This window comes from Gallinula chloropus (genome assembly GCF_964237585.1).
Source record: "Gallinula chloropus genome assembly, chromosome: 3".
NCBI classification, from domain to species: domain Eukaryota; kingdom Metazoa; phylum Chordata; class Aves; order Gruiformes; family Rallidae; genus Gallinula; species Gallinula chloropus.
This window is the reverse complement of record NC_140087.1, coordinates 115,379,962-115,401,702: the sequence shown is the minus strand read 5'-3', so window position 1 is coordinate 115,401,702 and position 21,741 is coordinate 115,379,962. Positions and strand designations below refer to the sequence as shown.

Sequence of the window (21,741 nt, the reverse complement as noted above, 5' to 3'; positions counted from 1 at the left end):
CCACCTACACAGAGCCAGCGTGTGCAATTATGTGCACTTCATGTAAGAAGAGAAATAAACAGCATGCAAATGGGCTGACTGTTTGAAGAACTTCTTTTACCTGAAAAAGTATTCCAGTGGCCAGAGGAAATTAGAAAACCAGGAACCAAAAACTGTAAAGTATCAAGATTTTATTGGTTTTTTATATATATACTTTTAATTCTTAAATGAGACAGTATTTTTTAAAACAGCAGCAAGCAGAACATACAAGTTGAGAAAAGTGGCAGCGCAGGTAACTCTGTTTGGCTAATGCCCGTTCATGTACAAGGTGTACATTGGAGTTTTGTTTCTGAGCACCTTTTGTGTTGATTTTTTTTTTTCTTCTTCTTCTTGGTTTAAGTGTACAGTAAGGCAGTGGTTTTTCAATAAGGAATATATATATATATTTATATTTATATATATTTTCAATCATCACTGTGAATTCCTCTTACATGCAAATTAAATAAAATGTACAACTTGAAAATGTTACAACAAACAGTAAGTAGAGGGTTTTCCCAAAGCAAAGCTCCCAAGAAAAGGCAAATACGGACACCACCAAGTTAAAAAAGAGAAGGAAGGCGTGAGAAACCGAGCAGCAGGCGCTACTGACAGGACAGCTTGAGCAGGGAGGATTGGGATTCCAGTGAAGATGTCTCCTGCTGCTGGCAAGGCGAGGAAGGAGGGATGGTTATCAACAGATGGCTCCAGCCAGCTCCCTCGAGAAGATTCACTCTAACCTGAGAAGCTCCACGTCGAAGAGGAGAGTGGCGTTGGGAGGGATGACCCCAGGGTGGCCTGTGGCTCCATAGGCCATCTCAGGTGTGCAGGTCAGCTTTGCTCTTTGTCCTAAGCTCATCTGGGTGGCGGAGACAGAAAAAGAGAAGACAGAAAAACAGTGTCATGAGGAATCCAAAGGACAAAGCACTGTGTGGCAGATTTACAGAACAGAGAGGAGTTGGGACCATCGGATTAATCTCTCGGCTTCAAGCTGAAGCTGCCACAAACAGCTCAGGTGAAGGTCTCCTGCCTCCTCCGGCTCCTCACCACAGTTATTTATATTGCAAGACCTGCCTGGGAGTCGCAGAGGCTTTCTAATCATAGAATCACAGAATGGTCTGGGTTGGAAGGGACCCCAAGGATCACAGAGTTCCAACCCCCTGCCACAGGCAGGGCCACCAACCTCCAGGCTTGGATCTACACAAGGCTGCCTAGGGCCCCATTCAACCTGGCCTTGAACACCTCCAGGGATGGGGCATCCACCACCTCTCTAATACACTCTTTGCTCCACCCTGCCTGTGCTGGAGCCAGCTGGAGGAGGTGTGAGTTCCTTCTGCAGGGCACCGGGAAAACCTAACACCATCAGCAGGCGTCAGGAAAAGGCTCTCAGTAACAGCCAGGACCACAGCTCTGCACCCATGAGGGAACAGTGCCCAAATAGAGTTAGGTTCAGCTTCTGAAAAGTGCTCAGCATCATTTTTTTTCCTTCTTCAGCCACCTCCAGGGATGACTTTCCAAGCATTGCTCAGCCCTCATGCTGCAGGCACCCAACTTTTGCTGCTGGGCAGGTGCAAAGGCTGACACAATCACAGGTGAAAGAGGTGCTCAGGTCCCTGCACTCAGCCCAAGCCTCAGTCTCTTCCGTCCCTCTTTGGAAAAGCGCGGTTGCATCATTCATCACTAGATTTGCATTCTTCCCTTCTCTCTATTTAAGCATAAGAAGTTGTTCCTGTAATAATATTTGAGCAATTGTCTTCTACACTGAACCTCTGGGACACCGAAATGGGGATTCACCAGGAATATGCACCCTGGTGTCTCTCACCCTCATGCTTGAGCAACCAGATCGCACCCCTCACCTAATGGGCCCCCACTGCAGAGGAAATGCAAGAGCTGGCAATGAACTGCCTTGTGTGGCTCTTACAGGGTTTCACTGTGCTGGCACTCCAACCGTAATTAAGGGAGTGTGGTTTCCTTGCTCCTGGCACAGGGGTGGTCACTGCACGTTAAGTTTTGTAGCTGGGAGCCTGAAGTCATAAAAATTTAACAGTGCAGTTTAGTTCTTTAGTCAGTGAGGGTCGAAATCTGCAGCTACTGGTCATGGATGTCATCAAAACCAGCAGCTTGGACTTTTATGGAGTAGCTGAATAGAGGCGACTCCATCAAACTGCCACCTGGAACGTCTGAGAGGCCATTGGCGTCTGCCTGTGGAGCTGCCCATGGGAAAGAGACCAAGCTTTACACACACTGACACTGGGGTCACCACACTGCACCTCTCCCCTCCCAACCATGGGCATAAGCCTCAGAAAAACCCTCACAAGCAGGGGGTGTTCCTGGATGGGCAGGGGAGGACTACAGGAAATACTGTGCTCGAATGGATGAGCCCTTCAGGAAACCACTCTGTATCACAGAACCACAAGGCTGGAAAAGGCCTTTAAGATCATCGAGTCCAACTGTTCCTGTCCTGTGATAAACCATATCCCTAAGTACCTCATCTACCCTTTTTTTAAACACATCCAGGGTTGGTGACTCAACCCCCTCCCTGGGCAGCCTGCTCCAGGCCCTGACAACTCTTTCAGTGAAGAATTTTTTCCTAACATCTAATCTAAACCTGCCCTGGCACAGCTTTGTGCCATTTCCCCTTGTCCCATCTCCTGTCACCTGTCTGAAGAGACCATCGCCCACCTCTCTATAATCTCCCTTCAGGTAGTTGTAGGTGGTGATAAGGTCTCCCCTCACCCTCCTCCAGGCTAAACATCCCCAACTCCCTCAGCTGCTCCTCATATGATTTGCCTTCCAGCCCCTTCCCCAGCCTGGTTGCCCTTCTCTGGACACATTTGAGGACCTCAATGTCCTTCTTATGGTGACGAGCCCAGAACTGCACACAGTACTTGAGGTGCAGCCTCACCAATGCTGAGTACAGGGGTACAATCACTTCCCTAGACCTACTGGCCACACTATTTCTGATACAAGCCAGGATGCCATTGGCTTTCCTAGCGACCTGAGAACACTGCTGGCTCATGTTCAGTCAGCATATTCAGTATCCTACACAGTGATTTCCACTTGGTCTTGTCACCACCGCACCGGACATCCCTGTGCCCACACCCCCTTCAGCCCACTGGAAATCCAGCCAGAATAATTTCTTTCTACCTGTGTAACACCTTCTTCAAATCCTTTAATGACTTCTTGCCTGCCAATCTTGAACCTGAAAGGCTTGTTTCTGTCTCTGGAGGAATCAAACTTCTTTCCATTCTGTAGCATTCCTGCCAAAACAAGAGACACAGTTTCAATAGGAGCTACATCTAAATTTAAGTGCTGGGGGAGGGAAGGAATGAGATATTAAAGTCTTGGTCACATCAGCTGTTCATTTCCATTTTCACCTTGATACCTCATCCAAAATGGGTACAGCAGGAGAGTCAAATGCAGTGCTGCCATACTGTTCCTTTGCCCTCTGGCAATTTAGGCTCTAAAATGGAAATATATATTCTCCTTATGATCCATAATGCAACAGGTTACAAGTCATATCGTACCAAATGTAGCACAGACCTCAGAAGAGCTGTTGTTTGCACAGTGGATCTCCCTGGCTAAGTAGATAACAGCAGGCAAGGCACAAGTGAGAAGTAGCATAAGACAGAATCCCAATGCAGGTGCCTGATCCAGACCAGCTCCTAAACACACACACACACACAAAAGGCCCTCCCTAAAACAAACCTGCAGGCAAAGAAATAAAATATAACATAAATGTGACTAGATGGCTTCTCATTAAATACTTACCATGTATTTTGAGACATTATTTGAACTAACTAAAAGGAATGGTCCTCACGCTGATGACATGTCAGGTAGCCAGGTGACTGCTGCTATGTGTGGTCTGAAGCTCACCACAGTCAGTAGGACCTTCCCACCTTTGGGTTGGGGTGTAGATTAAGGGATCTCCTGAGCTAAATTTGCTGCCAGTTGAATGTATGCAAGTACAGAGAGGCAGCGTTGACTTGTTCCTGCAAATGCACGCCCAAAGAGCAAGGAGAAATAGTTGGTACCTTGGACTGTTGACCTTCCCTCCTGGATTTACTCAGGGGTACTGAAAAATGGGTGTTACACACATGTGGCCATTCCAGACCATGCAGGTGAAACTCCCATACTATGTTACAACCATATGAGCTTCCTCCTCGTACTGAAAGAGCCAAAAAGACCCTGAATTCAAAAATATGGAAATACTGAGGAAACTTATATCTACCCTTTTTTTAAACACATCCAGGGATGGTGACTCAACCCCCTCCCTGGGCAGCCTGTTCCAGTGCCCCATAACCCTTTCAGTGAAGAATTTTTTCCTAATGTCTAATCTGAACCAGCCCTGGCACAGCGTGAGCCCGTTCCCCCTCATCCTGTCACCTGTCACTTGGGTGAAGAGACCATCTCCCACCTCTCTACACCCTCCTTTCATGTAGTTGTTAGTGGTGATAAGGTCTCCCCTCAGCCTCCTCTTCTCAAGGCTAAACGCCCCCAGCTCCCTCAGCCGCTCCTCATAAGGTTTCCCCCCCAGCCCCTTCACCAGTCTGGTTGCCCTTCTCTGGACACACTCCAGGACCCTGATGTCTTTCTTGCTGTGAGGAGCCCAGAACTGGACACAGCACTTGAGGTGTGATCTCACCAATGCTGAGTACAGGGGCACAATTGCTTCCTTGGACCTGCTGGCCACGCTGTTTCTGATAATAGCCGGGATGCTATTGTCCTTCTTGACCACCTGGGCACACTGCTGGCTCATATTCAGCATGAAGTCACCCAACATCCCCAGGTCCTTCTCTGCCTGACAGCTCTCCAGCCAGTCTCCCCCTAAGCCTGTAGCACTGCACAGGGTTGTTATGTCCCAGGTGCAGCACTCTGCACGTGGCCTTGTTGAACCTCAAGGTAAACAGAAAGAGATGTGCTGGAATGAAAAACAAAGGCTGAAAGGGTAGGATTCATCTTCTCTATGCTTCTAAGATGCAGCCAAGCTACTTTTGAGCTAATTACTCTGCTTCCCTCTGTAATCAAGTCAGAGAAAAATGTGCTTTGGGGTGGGGGGGATGGGGACAATTCATCCAGCCAGACCTAGGGATGTACATTAGGACATAGTGAATTGCATCCTAGCAGTGCGGATTGCTTTGCAGTGAACATAAGGGAAGTCCAAGCAACTAGCTCAGATATAGATGTCTCCAAATTCATTAGTAGCTAAATCAGTGGTGATGGCATTTTGGACTTCCAGTAATGAGTACACAGTATCTGAATGTTCCAGTGGGGTTCTGTGTCCAGACATTATACATCAGTATTAAAGCCAAATGCCATACTAAGGCAAAGCAGCTGTTGAACAAGTCCAAGACGTGTCAAAGTTGGATGTGTTCAAAGATGAGGGTGTGTGGGAACTTATGGGATAACCTGCCTGTTAAAGCTTGCTTCATAACCATTAGTGCCTGTCATATTCCTTACATTCTTTGCAGTTTAATAGTGAACTATTTTCAGTGTGCTCTGATGCGTGTATGTACACAGATCATGTAATATACTGGCTCAGTGATACCCCTAAAGCCCCTTCACACAGGCTGGGAAGCTGCACCAGCTGCCTGCACGAGGCTTTATAGTCACAGACAAACCCAGGTTGGTGTGTCATGTAGAAAACCAACCTGCCCATGGAGGAGGGCAGGCAGGGAGAAGCAGCTCGGGGGGAGAACTCTCAGGCATATCGTAGAATCCTTTTTTAAAATATCTGCTCTTAAGTTTAAATGGCAGCCCTTCCTCACAGCAATTTTATTTTTAAACACATCATAAAACCTTATGGTTCTATGAAATGGAAGGAGACTATTACAGAATCCCAATATTTAATAGCTTTAATATTAAAACTTAGTACTGTCGTTACAGTCTGCATGTTCAAAGCAGTATGCAAACATTAATTATTCTTCCCAGCAGGCCAAGGAGGTAGAAGAAGATATTTATTATAAAATAGCCTCAGTCTGGAGGTGCAGATCCAGAAGCAAAGTTCCACACCACTTTGGTATGCTTTCACTTCACCTCATAACTAAATCCTGTTACAATACCTAGTTTAAAGGTCTGATGGTTTACTAAATACCCCACATCAAAAGCAGTGGTAGAACCAGAATTAACTCTTTTCAGGTCCTAACAACAGCCACTGGACAACGTTTCTCTCTGCCCCTGAGCTTGACAGTCTAATATGTACCATGCAAAAACTGACTCCCATTCCACCATGAAAAGCCTGTAGAAGATATGTTGGACTTTGTGAAAGAAAACGGGCTGCTTCTCCTATGTTTACAGCAGCACCCGATTTTCAGCAGCACATGAAAGTTCATCAGGTGATGAATTCAGAAATGTAACCTCCTCCATCATTCCCCCACCTCAGAGCTTGTGGAAAGCAAGCTGGGATTCAAAGTCAGATGTGTCCATCCTCCCCGATGCTCGAGCAGAAGGGTCAATTTTTACACGACTGCCCTTTAAATGCACTTCTAGTTTAGAAATGAGTCAGAGTCCCCACGTGCCCTGGAGAAGTTCCGATCCAGATTTAGATCTGAACTTTAGATCTTTTTCTATCTCTCCATTTCTAAAAGTTAGAGTTGGCAATTCAGGCTCCTGGGAGCTAAAGCAGCACACTGCTTTATTTTCTCTCTTGCTAATGCATCAATTGATTTTCTTTTTGTGAAAAAATTGATCTGGTTAATATTCTTCAACAAGAACGGATGCCCATTTCAGCCTGCTAGCACCTTTATTTATCTAGCTAACAACAAGGAGAAAAAAACCCCAGCCCCTCACAATCTGGAACTGAATAATGATGTTTTGCAAAGTCAGAGCAATCATTAAGAGTTTTGACTGAGCAGGGACATCTGGATGCCTATATGCTGACTTGTTATACTAACTTCACATTTGATTCTGAAAGGTAGCATTGATGGTATTAAAATAATTAATTGTCCTAATGCAGTTGCCAGAATATAGTGTGATTTAAAAACATCCTGACCTACAAGGCTTTAAAATTAGATAGCCCTTTAAAAGTTGTTTCAGATCATGGATCCTGCTGAATCACTGAAGTTCAGCTCATTAAAGCTGAATATCAAAGACTGGACCAATCATTTTGGTAGGGGATATGACTAGGGATCCATCTAAACTGCCCAAACTGCACCATTTGGGCTACAATTGCAGTGAAAACAAAACTGCAGCCTAAGCTTAATACAAGCTGCTATTTCTTATTAAAACAGGTGTGTCTGCACTACTCTTATAACATGAATTAACTAACTGAGGTCAGTCAACCTCTGCTGAGATCAGGTCATGTAAGTCTGTTCCCTAAAGGAAGAGGGGTCTGACAGAGGAGTAGGGTTCATACTGACATGATGCACATGTGCACATAGTGAAAAGAAATCCACACAGGAAGAAGCTGCTCTAAGTCTTCTGCCCAGAGAAAGGGGCTCATTGTCCTCGTCACCATGTTGGTGACATGGTCTAGCGTTGGACCTAGTAGGGCTGGATAGATGGGTGGGTTTGATGATCTTGAAGGTCTTTTCCAACTGTAACCATTTTATGATTCTATCAGAGAACCCGTATTACTGAGGAGTCAGGAATGGAACAACATGAATGCTGCAGCTGGACCACAGCCTAAGTTTCTTTTAACCAGAAGGTTCCTTCATCTGAGAATGATCGAGCTGGGAATTCAACCAGCCATGTAACACAAATCCAGAGAGCCAGCCCAGCTAGTTGTGGAAGCCCCTGGGTCCCTGGCAGTGTTTGAGGCCAGGCTGGATGGGGCCTTGAGCAACCTGATCTAGTGGGAGGTGTCCTTGCCCATGGCAGGGGGTTGGAACAAGATGATCTCTAAGGTCCCTTCCAAATCAAACCATTCCAGGATTCTATGATTCTATTTGGACATCTAACATGTACCTACAGTCCCAACAAAACCACATCCCAGATCATGCTCAAACAATCATCTGGACAGAGAGAGAGAGCACCAAAGGCCCTCCATAGATAACCTGGCAATCTTACATGCCTTAATCTGGAAAGTTTATGTGCAAAACCCCACTGCTAAGGTTAGCCCTCTCCAAGGTAGAAACTGCATCTCACCTTGTCATCAGGGCTATTTCTACATTCAAAGGAGAACAAGAAGTATCTCCAAGAACAATTCATCTCACCTGGGTTTAGATGTTATGTTGGCAATAACCTCCTGGAATTCTTTATCATTCTCAGTCAGCTAACTTACAAAAGTTAAAAAGTTAACGACATTGATTTTAAATGCTAGGTGCATTTTATACAGAGTTTTAAACACTAGCTTTTTATAGGGCCCTAGTGAGGAGGTATTAACTCATCCATCCATACCTAAATGAAGTCGATCAAATTGCATCCCAGGCTTCACTGGCTGCAATGTTTACTGAATTATTTCTCTTTGCAGTGTTGACACATTCTGGGAATCAGAAGATGGAGATCTTAATCCAAGACAAATCTCTTGGTTTCACTAGCTGCTCTCCTTTTATCCTGTACAACGGGGATTCACTTACCTCAGAGGCATTAAGGGGATAAATTGAACAGGTGACTTTCAAAAAGCAGCAATGTTCATCTGCAAAGTACTCCATTACCTTATTTTTTCAGAATGCAGTTACCTACAGAAGGTAAAGGCAACACATACATTTGAAGACAGCTACTTTCTGAACATGTTGACATCAGAAAGAGCAGCAGATACTCAGATGGTGTTTGTAGGATACTATCCTGTTTCACTTTACATGGACCAGAGGTTCCTCAGGACAGGGACTGTGTTTTGATGCCCTTTAATGCAATCACTTTTCCAATTATGCCTTGCAACAGATCTGTGCTGTTCTGAATTTATTCAGTTTGATACCTAGAATTCTCTAAGGCAGCATTTCCTGCCATTAGTGTTGCTGTGGGCTAAGAATTTTTGATCTCAAGCAATTCTTCATTTCCCTAAAATATATTGTTTCTGTGGCAAAATACATCAATATTCTATCAGAAGAACATCACAAAGGCTAGAAATTCTGGTCTTTCACCCATTTACAGCCTGCAACTATTACTAATGTACACTTTTAGCCTGGCAAATATGTTATGGGAAAGTTTCTAGAAACTGTACAAAAGTCTTTGTCTTAACATTGACACCTTCACAGTGAATAGAAGACATAGTTCAGCAAAGCAGAGGAGTTCAGCATTACTGCACAGGAATGATGGGAAAAACACACCTGCAAAGTCCCGAATCCCATCCCAGGCTGGTTTACACCAGCAGAACCCCACTGATTTCAGTGGTGGTGTTTGCATTTCACATTAAAAGAGATCAGTTCTCCTCAGGACTCAGTTCTGGTATGCTGCGGTAAAGAGGGAGCACTCCAGTGGTGCTCCCTGCTAGCTCATGGCTGAGTCTCATGCTAACACACCCAAAAAACCCATGGTTTCCTACCAGCTACAAGAACAGCTCCTGTATGTTGTAGGGTTAAATGGAGAGCTCTGGGCAATGCCTTTCTAGGACAGAAAGGTTGGTGTCTTGTGTTTCTGCTTCCCTGGGAAATGGCTAGAGAATGTATCTTCAGCTCTCCAGCTCGTTCCAAGCCCAGGTATCTCACCCCTCTTACCTCTTCATTTGTTATTTCATTATTACTTCAAAACACAGTTCTACACCTTTTCATTGTTAACAACAGGTCCCAGTAACCTGTAGTTACACCTGGCCACGGACGTCTTTCCGAACAGCCACACGCTAAGCAGTGTACACCTCTGCTTTCCTTGATTTGAGGACAAGGCAAACTGTTTCGTGGGCGAATTTGGCATCTCATCAGTTTTACTGATGATTCTCATCGTTTTCATCAGACAGGATGACTGTTGTAATGGAAATAGAGTGCTGAAAGTGAGGTGGAGGGTGCTTTCATTTCCTAAGCTATGTTTGAACAGCAGGCCCTCTTAGTGTGACTAAGACAACTGGGGACTTTGGCAACTGCACTGAGATGGGAAGCATGGCTTTTCGAAGGAAAGGTCCAACAGCAGAACTTTAGTACCACTGTAACCATGAGCTCAGTTTTTCCCTGCTAATGTTCCCTCTGCTTAATATACACGAGGCCCTATGCAGGAAAAGATATTTTCTGGCTTAGGCTGGATTTTTCCCGACAGTTTACACCCACTTAAGAAAAAATGATTAATCTTTTTAAAGGAATTTTCAGTCTAGAGGGATAATGCTGAAGAGACTGGGCGGGGGGGGGGGTGTGTGTGCTGCGTGTCTGCAGCATATCATCTCTTTACCACAATTTTTTTTGTTGTTGTTTAAAAAGGCAACAGCAACGATTTGAATGCACCATTTGTTGCCATGACAAACAATCACTGACTCAAAGTATAGAAATGGGAAATGGATAGTGGTGGTGGTCACTTCTCCCTTCCTATTACCGCAGCCCACTTCAGTAACGCTTGATCTTTCCAGCACAGGCAGCCTCGCTGCTTCATTTTCTTCATGTATTATATACTCATATATCTTTAATGTGGAGTAAGAGCAACACAATCAATTATTTATTATGCAGCTGACAGCGTGCAATGAAGACACAACAGACAGCTACTCAATAATGCATTACCAGGCACTATATATGTGTTGCGCACAACTACAAGACAATATGAAAGAGCTTTGCACTTAGCTTGACTTCACAGCCAAGGAAATGACATGCAATTGTCTAGTTCACTCTACTGCAAGGCATTATTCTGTCCTAACGGCTTTATAGATTTGCATATTCTTAAAAGAGGAGGAAAAGTAGATTTACCCTCAAGGCAGGTATGAAGCTCAATAAGCATCTTCTACCTGAACTGTAAGGAGACCAAAACAAATTCCTCTGGTATCCTGTTGCCTTCAAACAGGCGTTTTATTTTAGGGTTTGAGTCTGTTGCCATTGCAAAGTTCAGCTGTAAAATATACATGCTCTGCAGCATAAGGCAAATTTCATTTGAGTGAGCATGGCAGAATCAGGTCAAGCCGGGTATGCTAATGAGTAGGACAATAGATGTCTAAAGCAACATTTTAGACAGAATATATTACTGCAGAAATACTTTGCATCTCTTGCATCTCTATTCCTAAATACCATGTCCTATAATGCTGGTTCTGGAGGGAGAGGGAACGTTCCTGACTGGGTAGGTGTCTCTGTCCCTGCCCTCTGGTACCAGCCAAGAAGCACAAAGAGCAATTCAAGAGCATGGCTGGAATACAAAGAAGGCATTTTGCGAAATTCCCAACCCAAACACATGCAGAAGAGCTTGGCCAAACAAGTCTGGCCATCTAGTGCACCAAGACAGTAAGAAAATACAATTAATCTAATTTTTTTTGTCTTCTTGGCTTCATTCTCAGTCGCATCCTATGCCATAATGCCCACAGGTATTTCCCTCTCCCTCATTTTTCTTTTACTATTGCCTGTGCAACGGTGGTATGGATTTGATCTTTTTAGCCTGTAGCACATGTGAATGAGCAGATGACCTTTCACTGGGAAAGCTACACACTTCAGTAGGGGGTTAAACCTCACTGAAATAGGTGAACATGACAGCCTTCCAGTGTAAGGCATGAAAAGGGCTTGAGCTCAGCCACCAAAGTTTCTGAAAACAGATCTGGGTGCAGGATCCTTCCGAAAAGGAGCTTCAGACATTCCCTGGGAAAGCTCTAAGCATGGTTCCAAGAGCACATGAGAGAGGGTTTTTGGGAGAAAAGAAGCAGCCTCCCTACTAGTTAACTCCTCTGCTCAGGGAAAGGCAATACTGAATGATCTGTCAGAAGAAACACCTTTCCCACCCAATGTAACAATACTGCATCAGCAGTTAGTTGTGCTTTAATGCCGAGTTGTTCCAGGATCGCTCCTCCTTGATTCTCAATTGTCCAGGACTTCCAGTATGTGTTTCCATTTCCTTCTGAGTAAAATCTGTGCTGAAACTGTAATTTATCAGTGCGACACTTCTGATTCCCTTCCCTTAAGCTAGCAACAGCTGAGTGACAAATCTACCCATGCCTAGTAGGGCACTGGATTAAGAGGCAATGTGTACTCAGGGACTACAGATTTGAGCATGAAAAAGTGTATTATTAATGTGTTACCACTTAACATCAAGATGTTAAAACAGTATATTGGCCTTTGAGGCATTTGGAATGGAAAAGTAACATTTCTGCCTGCATCCCTTGTGAAGGATTGTTCTTTCTCTCCCACAGACCCCCATGTACCTGGCTCTTTATCATGTACAACTTTCTTAATACACAGCATGGCCACACCTCCTTCATGGAGGAGCATTTTACTGGAACTCATCTTCACAGACACAGCAACCACCTAGCATCATGGAAAGGACTTGGTAACTACTCTGTTCTTAAATGAGGAGAAAAAGAAAAACATTCCTGGAAAAAGAGAAACACACGATATGCAACCAGTGAGGAAAACAGAGTTTATAAAATGGGTGTTGACTGAGCTGTGTAAGAAGACACAGTCAACATGCCAAGATTACCTATACTCTAAATAAGAAGTCGGAGGCAGACACTGCTGTTCCACCATGATCTCATACATACATAAAGTATACATAATGCACAACTCACATGCTTTTTATGCAGGGTATCCAACTTTTTCATCCAGACTGGTCAGACATCCCTGTAATACGTCTTATTTTAGAGACATGGTATAACCTTCCTGGCTGGCGTTATGCAATATCCCCTCCCTTCACAAGCATTCGGAGAATTCCCTGGGAATCATCTCTTCCCGCCTGCGATTCCACGTGGGAAAATGAGACATGACTTCACTGGCACCAATTTGGGGCCACCACAGGGCCTGACTTGAGTGAACACACAGTTTCCAGGGTAATCAGATGAACCACTCTGCTGTTTTGCTCAAGGAACGTATCCCTCGCTCAAGAGTGCAGAAGGACAGGTATCCCTGTACTCGGCATTGGTGAGGCCACACCTTGAGTACTGTGTCCAGTTCTGGGCTCCCCACCATAAAAAGGACATTGAGGTCCTTGAGCAAGTGCAGAGAAGGGCAACCAGGCTGGGGAAGGGGCTGGAGGGCAAATCATATGAGGAACAGTTGAGGGAGCTGGGGCTGTTTAGCTTGGAGAAGAGGAGGCTGAGGGGAGACCTTATCACCACTTACAACTACCTGAAGGGAGGTTGTAGAGAGGTGGGAGATGGTCTCTTCAGCCAGGTGACAGGAGATAGACAAGGGGAAATGGCATGAAGCTGTGCCAGGGCAGCTTTAGATTGGATATTAGAAAAAAAATTTTACTGAAAGAGTTATCAGGGCCTGGAACAGGCTGCCCAGGGAGGGGGTTGAGTCACCTTCCCTGGATGTGTTCAAAAAAAAGGGTTGATGAGGTACTCAGGGATATGGTTTAGCGTAGGATGGGAATGCTTGGACTTGATGATCTTCAAAGGTCTCTTCCAACCTTGTGATTCTGTGATCTAGATGCTGCTCTCCCTCTCTGGCATGGAGACAGACCATAGACTTCCAGGTAGCTAAAGACAGTTGAGATTAATTCTACCCAAAAAACCTTGTCTACAGTCAGTATTTGAAAAATGGAGTTTAAAACCAAGTTTGCTTTGCCCTGCATAACAAATGCCTTCCTGTGGATCATGTCGCCTACGGTCCCTCAGGCTCGGTGACTGAAGCTCTTCCTAGATCTGCCTAGTCACTTACTGTAGAGTCACCCTTACAGTAAACATGCTGTAGAAAGGACAGAAGATAAAAGCCACTTCTAGTCTCTGAATGAACTCTGAGAAGGGTTTATTAACAAGTTATGTATTGAGTATCCCTCATTATGTCATCGGAAGCTCAGCCTGCCATTAAGATCAGCTAAAACCAGCACTTTGCTCATCAGTCTTTATAATTTGCTGCAATGCTGTGGTGGAAGAATGTCATATTCAGATAGCATTATTTTCTAGGCTGTCTTTTTAAAAAATACATGACATACACTCATCAAAGGAACAGACCTTTCTATATATGTATAGCTTATTCTTTCCACCTACTAAGAACACATCTGCTTTCACAAAAGCCAGTCTTTTTGCAGTATTGTTTCCATTGCAACCAGTGTTTTATGTGCTCCAAGGCAGACCAAGGCAGTGCCATAAATATCACTCTGCCTGTAAACTCTAAGAGTGTGTTCTGAAATAATATTAGCTAGGAAATTCTTCTTTTGCCACATTGGTAACACATATTTGTTCATCATTCCTGGTGTTGCAGATTCTCCTTGGTGCAAACTGGCACAGATCCCCTGGTATTAATGAAAGGACAAAAATATACGTAGCAGTTTAAGGCTTGGATCACGGTAATTTAAAACTAAGTTGAATGATGCACTTGGGACTGTTCTCCAGAGCAGACTCCTGCAAGAATATGGAATAGTGTCGATTTGTGATCAGAGCAAAAAGCTGGATGTTATAAAGAATAGGTTCTGTCACCAGACAGCTGGGCAAGCCTAACTCACCTCTTTTTATTCCCTGTGAAACAATGACCGTAGTTCCACCAAGGTCAGAAAGTCACTTGCATACCCAGCAATAATATTATTAATTAATATATTTTGCCTTGGGTACCTTGAAAGGCTTCATTCAGTAAGCCTTTAAAGTATCTTCAGAGCCACAGTGGAAAGGAGCTATTAACAGCACGGTTTGTTATTATAAATAGGTCTTTTCCATCTCTAAGTTTTGATCTCAGTGATCTTATAAACGAACTATGGAAAAAGTGGCAGCTGTTATCTTGACAGATGGGTCTCAGGCATTGCTCTGCTGGACATTAGGCAGTCGTCTCTCTGGAGAACAATAGGAATTTCCAAGTGCCTGTATCTATTTTCATCTACTTAACAAGTCACTCATGTCTTCAGTGAAGGGGAGAAACAAGTAGAATGCAAAATAAATGTTTTAGGGGAAACATCTCAGAGAATCAGGTGAGTATCACCTATTAGTGACTTCCCCCTTGAGTTTAACCGAAGTGACAGAAAAAGAATCAGAAGTTTCCTACAGAGGCAATGGAAACAAACAGGCACTTCCAGAAGGTGAGATACAGAAAGCCTGGGCACTGACTGGAGTGCAGGCTGTATTCAGCTAGCAGGGCATGGCGAGTCCAAGGATGCACCTCAATTTTCAGCTCTTGTTAGAACTTAGCATCATTCTCCATCTGGGATCTAGAGCTTTGAATCTGATCTCAAGGACAGACACAAGCCTGAGACAGGTCTTTATAAAGGGTGCTTGGTGGAGATGGTACTCCTGCCCAATTATCATAAACACTGTTTATTATCATAAACACTTTCCAAAAGCACCATGAGTTCAACTTCACCTCAAGCCTGGATTTAAACCCATGTTCTTCATCTTTTCTGATGGTATTCTCATCATCAGGCAACCTAACACTCAGTGACATCACCCTCTCTCCTCTCACTTCAATCTGTATGGTACCTGGAAATACAGCATGATGAGTCAGGAGAAAGCCAAGCAAGTAGTAATTAGAGCAGTCAGCAGGATGGACAGAGACTTGGATCTTAATCCTTGCTCCCAGAACTTGTCAGATCAGCTGTGCCTGAGGTCATGTAGGGTTTGTCCCTGCATTGTTTTGACAAAGTCCTCATTGACATCAGCAGGGGTCTGAGGATGGACTGCACAGACCAAAACATTTTCCCAAAAGCAAAAGTACTTTCACATTCAGGGCTGCTGCAAACAAAAGCCATTGTACATTCAGCCAGTTTAGACCCTACAAATGGGAACAGCACTCAGTCCATGGACATAATCAACAAATACTGACAAAATTACCTCAGTAGTATTGAGGAAACACTGCGGGAAGTTCTTTACAGAGTGGTGAGATGCTGGAACGGGCTGCCCAGAAAGGTGGTAGATGCCCCCCATCCCTGGAGGTGTCCAAGGCCAGGTTGGATGGGGCCCTGGGCAACCTTGTGTAGCTCCAGGCCTGAAGGTTGGTGGCCCTGCCTGTGGCAGGGGGGTTGGAACTCTCTGATCCTTGGGGTCCCTTCCAACCCAGACCATGCTATGATTCTATGATTCTATGAATAGCACAACACAGTGGAAAGCAACACAAGTTGAGAGTGGACCAGAAGGTGAAGCATTACGTAAACGGATGTGTCATTACACCAGCCACAAAAAACTGGAAGATTTCAGACTCTAGAGCAAAATGTGTAATATTATCATCTGTAAAAGCAAAGACAAAATGGTGAATACACTGCATAACTCACAGGGATTGCTGTAGATCAGACAGGTCTCTGTCACATGTCACACTACCTTCTATCATCCCAGTAAGTGTAAGTGGAAAAGCAGCATCCTGTATGAGCAGGTTACTATACAGAGTCAGTAAAAATCTGCTTCTAACAATCAAGTGGCCAAAACATACACATCGTGGCCATACTAAACCTGGATGTTTTTCTGCAGAAAAGCAATGGATTGTTTTGCTCAATTTTACCCAAAATTCCTAAGAAAATACAATTCAGGTTTGAATGGAATGAAAAAGTGAAACATTTTGCTTTGGAAAATGAAAGGACAAAAATGCCTTATGTCCACCTGAAATGCTTCATTCTATTGAGAATACATTGCTTTGGGTTCAGATATTAATATGAACTATTTAAATTCAGCTTTGATGAGGTCTAGGGAGTTCCTGAATGCCACTATCTCTCCAATCATTTAACACCAAGTATTGGTTAGCAACATCCAAGCTACCAGGCACTGGAGCTACTGAGGAGAAAACATAAAAGGAAAAGAGAAAAGCAAAAATTCCTAAGGAGCATGCTGAAAGGGAGATATATCAGATAAAATTCAAGTATCCAGACAGCCAAACCAGACAAAAGAAAGGCAGAACTGACCTAAAATTTGGATCAAAGAAGCTGAGATTTATGTGAGAGGGATACAGTTTTCTGGTCAAAAATAATCAATCACCCAGACACTCTGAGATATTCTACATCACTTTTGAAAGTAATTGAACAGATCTCCCCTGCCCAGGTAACAATGTTTACTCTGTAACCCATAATATCTAATCTTTAAAGCACATGCAAAAGCTCCGTTCATTCAGGCAGCTGATTCTGTTTTCCCATTTTGCACAGCAAAGAGAAAGGTTTGGGAGAGTTCATTTCTCTCAGCTCTGTGTACCATTTTAATGCTTAAACACATATCTGCAGATTTACCAGCTGCCCACATGGGGAGTTCCAGTGATCCCACTCACAAGGGCAGCGATCACCCAGGTTACTGAGCCTTTGGAAATCATTCATCAGAACTGTAAGTATTCTGGCTGTTCATGTTATCAACCAACTGTCAAGGGGAAAAAAAAAAGGAAATAAAATGGGAAATTACATAAACCAAATGAGCTTAAGTAATCCAAGTTTCAAATAAATTAACCCCCCTCTGCTGATTTGACTCAAAACTGACATGGGTACAAATCTCTCTCCTGGGAAAACAAGTTTATTTGTGGGTTTTTCAAGAAAAAGGATGCAGAGAATTTAAATTTCTCAGTATATCTAATCTGTGTTCCCTACCACAACTGAGTATCTGCGGGCTTCTGCCTGCTCACGTGACCGAAGATCGCTAAGGACACAGCCAGGCACGCCGAAGCCATAACTCTATTTTAACAGGAACGAGCCACGTGAAAGCATGTTCTGCATCTCATTTCACATCTCACGTGCTCGCAGTCTGTGGGCTCAGGCAGTATCCTAGAGACACAGAGCATCATATATTGCATTCCTGTTTTGTCTAGTATAAGCATCCACCAAGCACTCTAAGTAGCACTGTGTAGTAAACCCACCATTTTCCCCAAATTCACCTGCCATTTTTGGCATCATTTTATTGCTTTCAACTGAAAGGTCTGCCCTAAAGACAGGACGCTTTGATTCATGAGAACCCACTCGTCATCAGTACTTGGTCTTTACTCACACATAATTTGGATGAAGACTTCTCATGTATGTCCATGACCTTGGTTAGTGCTCCAAATAAACCCATGCTTGATAGCTTATGATGTGATCCCAAATGATGGCTTTCAAATCCTTTGAGTCTTTCTTTGATACCAGAGTCTCTGCCGAGATCATTCGTTAGCTACATTTCCTTGCTGATGAGCTGAAAGGTTTAGCTGAGCTTTGGTTCTGTCTTGCTTCACATCAGAGGTTGCTCTCTCTTTTACAGATCACGGCGCGATGAGGGTGCTGAGGCAGTACCTGTGGCTTTTCCTGACTCTGGGCTTTGCAACAATACCATACAAGCTATCTCTCTGCTGCCTTGCACGGCTACTTTCTGCTTCCATTGCACCCTGTATGTTGGGGAAAGATCTCTTTTCTTTCTTTTAGGAGCAAATTCTTCAGTTCTGAATATGCTCCGTGCAGAACTTCACGGCAAGCAGGTTGTGGGATGTAATCATGGTCTCATTTTAAGAGCTCCTTCCACCCTACCATACAGGTTTCATGAGAGCACAATCAGTGTTCTCTGCAGGGCTGCAAAATTAGCCTCTTCCCTGCCATGGTAAATCAGCAAGGGATGGATACCTGATCTTATATACAGGGCACTGCACCACATCCCGAATGGCAGCCTCACTACTTGGTGAAGGAGAGATATCTAAAATCACAGAATCACCATAAAGCCACTATATTATTTGCTGGATTGAAAGCCTAAACCAGCCATGACAATTCTGGAAGTTCAATTCTTGATCTATGCATGCTTCTGCAATTTTTGCGTGCTTTGCCTTTTTAAGTCAAAATATCATCTGCCTTCCTTGTGCACTGTATTTACCTTCTCACAAGAGGATTATTCACTGCCTTCTGTCCTTATGGAACTTCACTTTTTTACTTGCTGTTCACGGCCTTCCTAGAGAGGCGATCACATGTTTCAAAGCCCAATATGGTTGGTATTTAGGAGCCAATTCTCCAGGCAAAAAAACCCCGCATATAAATTTTTGCACAGCTTGCAAATGAACCAGCGAGCCCTTTTGTCATCTGCCCTTAGTGCTCAGGTGGCTTCCTCAACATAAACAGCCTTTTCTGCAAAGATCTGAACCCCTCACTCTGGAGATTATGGACTCCTAGACAGCAAACCTCAAACTAACATTTTGCTCAACAGTTTCAGAAACCCATCTTTCATCAGTTCCTTCCCAAGGGTTTAAAAGAAAGCAGTGTGATTTTTTTAAAAAGTGGTTTATAAACCAGCTGCATTTGGATTGCAACATTGCATTAAGCAGAGAAGTCCTTTTTGGAGCAAACCTAACAGCCCTCTTCTGCTTTGGTGTGATACTTCTTCTACTTGTGTTACACCAGATTAGGTGTATAACCCAGGCACAGTGCACCCCATGAGGAACCAGATCTCAAACCGGGCTCAGTGGCATCACTCTGAGTGGAACTGCTTAAGAGGACCATGCAACCTCAATATTGGTGCATTGCAGGTTGTCATTTTTAGCTGCTGCAATACCGTCTTGTTTTGGTGCTTCCTGCCAGATGACATCATCTTGTAGCAACTTTTTCAGCGGAGCAGCCAAAACTGCTTCTCCCAGGATATTGTTGATTAGAAAACCAACAATAGTGGGGTTTTTTTTCCCCTCCCTTACCCTTCCTGTGGCGAGTAAGACAGGAAGGATGGGAAGGAAGAGGACATTATAGAGTGGTATCAGCAAGGAAGATCACAGATAGCCCTGGGAAAGGCAGTGATACAGATACTGTTGTAAGTGCAGCCTAAAGGTGGATCGTATCTACACCCGATAAACACATAAGCAGCATCAATTCCTCAGAGCTGGTGCAGGCACAGATATATACAATTCTATTTTCTCACATTAGCTTGAGCTCTGGGTCTGCGCTCTCAGCCCAGTAATCGAATAATGGCTAGAGGTGAGGGCCCAGCAGTGACAAAACCCAACAGAAAGCCCTTATTTGCCATGCTTCAAGGTTGATTTCTGCTATAAATGCCTCACAGGCTAAGAGCATGACATCAGGCTGTCATGTAACATGGACTGCAGGTCCGGGCCGCATGTCTGAATATATTTGTCTTGGCCTCCATGTCAAGTTTGAATTTTTGAGATGCACCCTGCATGTTCAAATCAAATACCAAACTTCCTCTGGGTGAGCTCCAAGACCTGTGTTGACTCTCAGCATTGCTTAATAAAGAGGGAAGGCCAATTTAAACTACTGATTTTTGCAAATGTTTTTCAGATGATCTAATGCTTTGCACAGCTATAAAAATGATACAGACTTTCACATACAAGGAGAAGTTGAGAGGGAGCATTTCTGGCTATGGCACAATGTATGTTTTTACTCTGAGGCAGACAGGCTTTGTCCCAGTGACAGGGAAAACATGTTATCTGATCCCTAATTTGTTTAACAGCCCATAGAACCTTTTTAGGCTGGTGACCAGATACGATCTTTATTTCTGTCTTTGTGGTGGCAGAGCTAGCAGACTAAGTGCATTGGGCCATGTCTCAGTCTGGCTGCTTTTATCTCAGTGATTTAAGCTCTCATAAGAGAACACAAATCTGTGTCACCTGTATTTTGAAGGTTGCAAGAACTTCTAAACCTTGTTCCGATCTCATTCAGAGCAACTTCAACATCCTGCTTGCTCTGCTGAAGTGTTAAAGAATGCAAAGCAGGAGCAATACCTTTTTATCTGCCACAAAAGCCTTAATGGAGATTAGGAAGTGTTGCCCTGATCTCTCCCAGTTCTGTGCCACCTTGCTATCTGGACACAAAAGGTCAGATATTAAGCTGGGTTGAATCAGTTGAACCTCAAAAAGGTCAATAGAGCAATCCTAGCTTGTTCCAGCCAAGGAGAAATTCTCACTGAGCCATTCCAGAGATACGAGACCTGGGATACAAGGGTTTTCCCACCACACACTCTCCTATAATCATTTTCTACTCTCCTATGCACAATTTTGTTAGCTCCCTAGATACTCTGTTCCATTTCTTGCTGTATTTTTTCCCTCCCTATTTCAAAACAAATTGTCTTCCTGGAGGCAAGAAAACTTAACATGTTCTAATCCTTTCACCAAAACGATTTTCTAACATGAAATTATTCTGCTGGATCCAGGACTAATAAACCTTGGTGAGATCAAAAAGATAGAAAGAGAATATTTAACCACAACTTCTTATTTCCAGCAGTAATAAACAGCTCACCTGGATCCACACTCTTTATTTGTCCTTGTGTTAAGAGCCTTCTGAGAGGGTAGGAAGAAAAAATTATACAGGTTCTCTCAGTTTCTTTGCATGTACACTTTGAAAGGACCCGAATTCAACAAAGGTTTTAGAGGTTTCATTTGTGGGAAGGAAAAAATACATAAAATTTTAAAAGACCTATGTATGAGACACAAAAATAGTTAGGTTTCAACACTTTCATTGCAAAAGCAGAACATCTGATGCTAGATGATCCCATCAGTGAGGGACTGTAAGGATAAAGGAGGACTCTGTACAAAATTCCCCATCACTGACTTGAAAGGTAGTGTGTTGGCTGAGCACAGAATAAAACAAATGTGTTTCATTACCTTAAGACAATGATTGTATTTTTAATATTTTGTGGAGGTTTAGGTTTGGTTTTTTGGTTGGGGTTTTTTTTTGGAGGGCAGGGGGGGATTGTTCACTCAAATTCAAAGCAAACTGAGCCCAGTTTAGTTTGGATGGTTTTGCTGCATTGGTGTGACTTTGCTAAAAATAGGCAAATCAACCAGAGCCCTCGACTCGAGTTTGACCCTATATTAATAGAAATATGCATGACCCTGAGACACTCCTACATTAAACTGTCTGAGTCAGGGCGGTCTCCCTGACTCATCCAAATTG

The 21,741-nt window shown here is 43.7% G+C and overlaps 1 protein-coding gene across 1 annotated transcript in view; it reads right to left on the bottom strand.

Annotated features, from left to right (window-relative positions):
* Nucleotides 1–162: 162 nt before the first annotated feature.
* Nucleotides 163–21,741, bottom strand: part of FKBP1B (FKBP prolyl isomerase 1B) — a gene marked incomplete at its 5' end in the record, with an annotated part of 50,422 nt that continues 28,843 nt past the window's right edge. The window contains 2 exon segments of the mRNA XM_084262012.1: nucleotides 163–874; nucleotides 3,163–3,275. Coding sequence (XP_084118138.1) covers nucleotides 746–874; nucleotides 3,163–3,275 — 242 coding nt within the window. The 3' untranslated portion in view covers nucleotides 163–745.